This window comes from Dermacentor andersoni, chromosome 3 (genome assembly GCF_023375885.2).
Source record: "Dermacentor andersoni chromosome 3, qqDerAnde1_hic_scaffold, whole genome shotgun sequence".
NCBI lineage: Eukaryota > Metazoa > Arthropoda > Arachnida > Ixodida > Ixodidae > Dermacentor > Dermacentor andersoni.
In genome coordinates, this window is record NC_092816.1 from 154,595,595 (window position 1) to 154,599,733 (window position 4,139).

The following is a 4,139-nucleotide window of genomic DNA, read 5'->3' on the forward strand; positions in this document are numbered from 1 at the left end:
ACATGTTGTAGTTGCAATGCGTGAAGTGGTTGCTTTCGAGAAAGTGCTGCAGGTCAAGTACAACTGCAAATTGTTTGAAGTGAGACTTCCATAGCTTCACTACTTCCATAGCTTCAGCAGCATTGCCTGCCGAGTGTGAAACGGAGCAAAGGCCACATGGAGAACACATACACTGGACCTCAACAACTATCTAAATATTCTTTTTTTGTTTTGTGCTGTTTAACATGCAGCTACTACAGTCAGAAAAGTCAGATATACAGTTCAAGCCACTAGAGAAAACATTGACCACTGCTGACCCCCCCCCCCCCACCCAATCGGGTGTCAGGTAGCCTACGCCTTGCACTAATCGTATCTTATTGGACCGCTGAGGCAAAGCGAAAGAAAGCCACGAGCTGCCTTGGTTTTACATAACCAAACAGAGATAGTGGCATACTGTGGCCATCCTAAGCAGCCTTCGTCAGTCTCCTTCTAGATGTGATCTTTTCCAAAAGATAAGAATGTGAGTAACTGTAACCTGCAGAGGACACAGCAGTCTTATCAATAGCTTACGCTGAAGTGCCTCTACACAAAGTAGAGATGCCAGGTGATAAACACACGGATGTGTCTGACGGACAACACAAGCTTGCTGGCAGATGGTTGTTTTGTTTTTCAATGTTATTCATAGATAAACCCCAGCGGAGAGCTGAAGTACACCTCGAGATTAAAGATGTTAAACTAGTAACTTATTGGCTAGTCAGGATACTACAGGCAACCGAGGAGAAAATTTCACATAATTGGCATTTTCAAGTACAGCAATACAGCCTATTATTGCGAATTGTTTCGAGCACGTCTGAACAGTTTATCCTATTAAATGAATGTGGGGGCAATCGAGCATAAATTTTTGTGCCTTTTTCAACACATATAACACTAAAGCTTTTCTGTTCTCTACCTGCATTAAGTAAAAAAAATGTATGACACTAACATTTATTGATAGCAATAATCGATCTCTGGCTTGATCAACGGACAAATCCAGTAGTGAAGTCCAACTACACATCGCTAAAGGACCATGCTGAGCACACTGCAGATGTAATAAAATTTCCGCTGACCAATTATTTCATGAAAGCCATATGCCAATTTTTAGGCAGTAGAGGAGCTGGGCAATTCATGCTTCATGCCAAAAATGCCAGCAAACTAGCAATATAGACAGCCCGAATCCTTAAATAGGTGTTTGACAAGGCCACCATCACAACAAGTCAAATTCTCCAGAGAAAATTAGATGCAGAAACTGGTATTCCCACAGGGCGAAGTAAAGTGCCATAAAGTGTCTAGGACCATAAGTTCCTTAAAATGCGATTATATTTCAAGTTCCTGCTACACACACATTTTAAGGCCATTAAATACCACCACAATAGTGACAGCTACAGTGAATGCAGTTATTTCAATTGGCAATAGTAACATCATCAAAAAGTTATTCAGCTGACAAAGGTCCAAGAAATGGCACTTAAGATGTTAATAGGCATATTTTAAGCACATTAATTTACTCCATAAATGTGCTGTTCATACATTTCTGAATGCGATTCATCGGGGAAAGGAATACACATTCAACAAATAAATGAGTTGTGAGAATGCCGCTATGGCTACAGTGGCATTAACTTTAATGCCGTTAGGTATGTCCATGTGGTACTGCACGAACAAAATTAAGCAGCAGTGAATATAACTTTTTTTGTGCCCCTGTGTCATGGGTGCAAAGGAAGATGACATACTCAATTGCATTTGCCTAACTTTGTGCTACTGAGCACATGCTGTTTATCGCTTGCATACATAATTTTCACATATACTGCATTAATATTTCATATGCAGTCAGTGAGCGAACTGACTGTTGAAACTGCAGATATTACACATTCAACTTCACTTACTTAACTCGCTCTGCCCTTTCATCATCGTCTAGATTCTTAGTCGCACAATGATCATCAGGCCATAGTCATGCTTCTTTGGGTGATGTTTCCTCCTTTTTTTCCCGTTTTGTTAAACCTTCTCTCCCCCTCCCTAAGGAAAAGTGCCAGCTCCAAAACGTTGAAACAAAAACTTAAATTTGTTGCCCATGCATGCTGGCGCAGGCTTACTTTGGTATTACCGTGACCAGAATATATGCTGCTTGTCAATGGAATGTGTGCAAATATATGTCGCATTGTGTCCTGACCCTTAACTTTTCCTGAAACATTGCTCACTTGATCTGTACACCTGCCATGCTGTAAGCACTTGAAACGCACACAGAGAGCCACTCACGCTGAGGGTGCTGCCCACGGGGAATCCACATCTTCGAGCTCCGGGCTCTCGTTGCCATTGGTGCTGCTGCGCTCAGGGTCGAAGGACATCTTTCTTCAGCTTGCTTCAGCCTGCCAGCACATACCACAAGTTTAATCGAAACATACTCGTCTTGCTTTGAGTTCTCACTGCACCAAGAATCGCCAATTTAGTATATGGCTTATTGCTGTACACATGCGCACGTATATAAATTTCGGCTATTCAATGTTCTAGAGAGGGAAAGACATAGGTGAATATCGAGGCATGCAAAAACATAATGAACTTCAGGCAAGTGTAGCAGAAAAGAGATGTTTAGGGCTGCGAGTTAAGCAAAAAAGAAATCATGGCACTGAGTGCACGTACCCTGCGCACGCTTTTGTGCGTGCAATAAAAGCGCCAGGCAGGTGATATATGATGCAACGAGCAGAATACACACGGGATAAACACGTCACTCAGTGAATCCACTGCAGAGTCAGACTCGGAAGCATCTGCATGATCATCTACGATCGGTTGTCACGCAACGCGCAATATCTGCAAAGGGTCGCGACGGCTTCGCAGAGGATGTGCATCTGGATAACACCGCCGTTAAACGGTAGCGGATTTTCAGTTTTCGCTCACTGCCCTGCGCGACAGCAAGTTTCTGTGAGGAGCGACCGTCTGCTCTCGCGCAACATTTTACAGCAGCGACCAATCGCGTCGCGCGCTGCGGACAGAATGAACGCGAAGACCATCCGTCCGGGGCCCTTCCTTTTCCTCTTGCCCGAAGACAGACAACGATTGCATCTCTCACGTGAAGGTCGACCGTAATAGATGCCGCGCGACACGCTATCGCCGAGCCCACAATTATATATATAGTAGTACTCCATTCCCTTCGAGGAAAGCGCGGCCTCAACAAGTGCGCCTCTAGCACGACTATACCCCGACCGACGAAAAGTTTCCAACTTTTTTTTCTCTGCTTAGCCTTGGGTGTTTCTTGCGCCGGCGAGAACAGCGAGGCCGCAAAGGACAAGCTCGATAACGATCGCGGGAAAAAGTTCATGCTGGGCCGATGCAGTGTTGGGTACGCTGCCACTGGATCTTCGCACCGATTTGCGCGCCGTCGGCGCACCGTTTGCTTATCTAGTTTTCCTTTTTCTAACCGGCGGACACATCAGACCTTAAGAGATTCCATCGGTCCACTTCAGCTCACCTTCGTCGACTTTATATTGCTGCCGCTTCACGACACGGTTTCTCTTCCGGCGACGTTGGCGTGCTTGGGTGATGACAGCCAGTGAACCCAAGCTGACGTAACCTGTTGAGCAGCCTGACAACGGTGCCGGCCCGCAGGAACGAATAAACTCGATTGAACTCTGCAGCAGGTTGCTCCGGCGCATACAAAAACAACCGGCCGAGCAAGCCCGCCTCTCCACCGAAACACGAACCACACGCTCTGCCGCGCCCACGCTCGGCCGTCGACGAAATGAGCAAGGAGGAAAGGAATCGGCGTGGCGGCGCAGAGAGGAGGACAACGATGGTGGTTTAGGCCGCGGAGTTACAAACGTCGTAGCAGTAACACAATTTTTGTAAAGTTTCATAGTAGGCAAAACTTAACCGTAAGCGACATTAAAACTATTTATTCTAGAACTATGGATTCAGTAAAATTGTAGATCTACTCTGATATTTTTATTTTTCTAAATGAAGCCTCAGTTTGTGAGGCTTTTTTAAGGTATTAATTATTTTGCTTTTATTTCAATATAAGAACACATATTACAGTAAGTGTATTGAAAGAGGTTACCCACAGCTAGCAACTTGGGTATGCTTTGTAAGGTTAAGACGCGCCAAATTAAACCAGAAAGCAACTACAGTCTGCGCACCAT

The 4,139-nt window shown here is 44.9% G+C and overlaps 1 protein-coding gene across 1 annotated transcript in view; it reads right to left on the reverse strand.

Moving 5' to 3' along the window:
• Positions 1–3,746, reverse strand: part of LOC126524590 (3 beta-hydroxysteroid dehydrogenase/Delta 5-->4-isomerase type 2-like) — a 28,840-nt gene extending 25,094 nt beyond the window's left edge. Inside the window, exons 1-2 of the mRNA XM_050172889.3 lie at positions 3,473–3,746; positions 2,266–2,375 (exon numbers count right to left, since the gene is read on the reverse strand). Coding sequence (XP_050028846.1) covers positions 2,266–2,354 — 89 coding nt within the window. The 5' untranslated portion in view covers positions 2,355–2,375; positions 3,473–3,746. The remainder of the gene's footprint in view (positions 1–2,265; positions 2,376–3,472) is intronic.
• Positions 3,747–4,139: the final 393 nt, after the last annotated feature.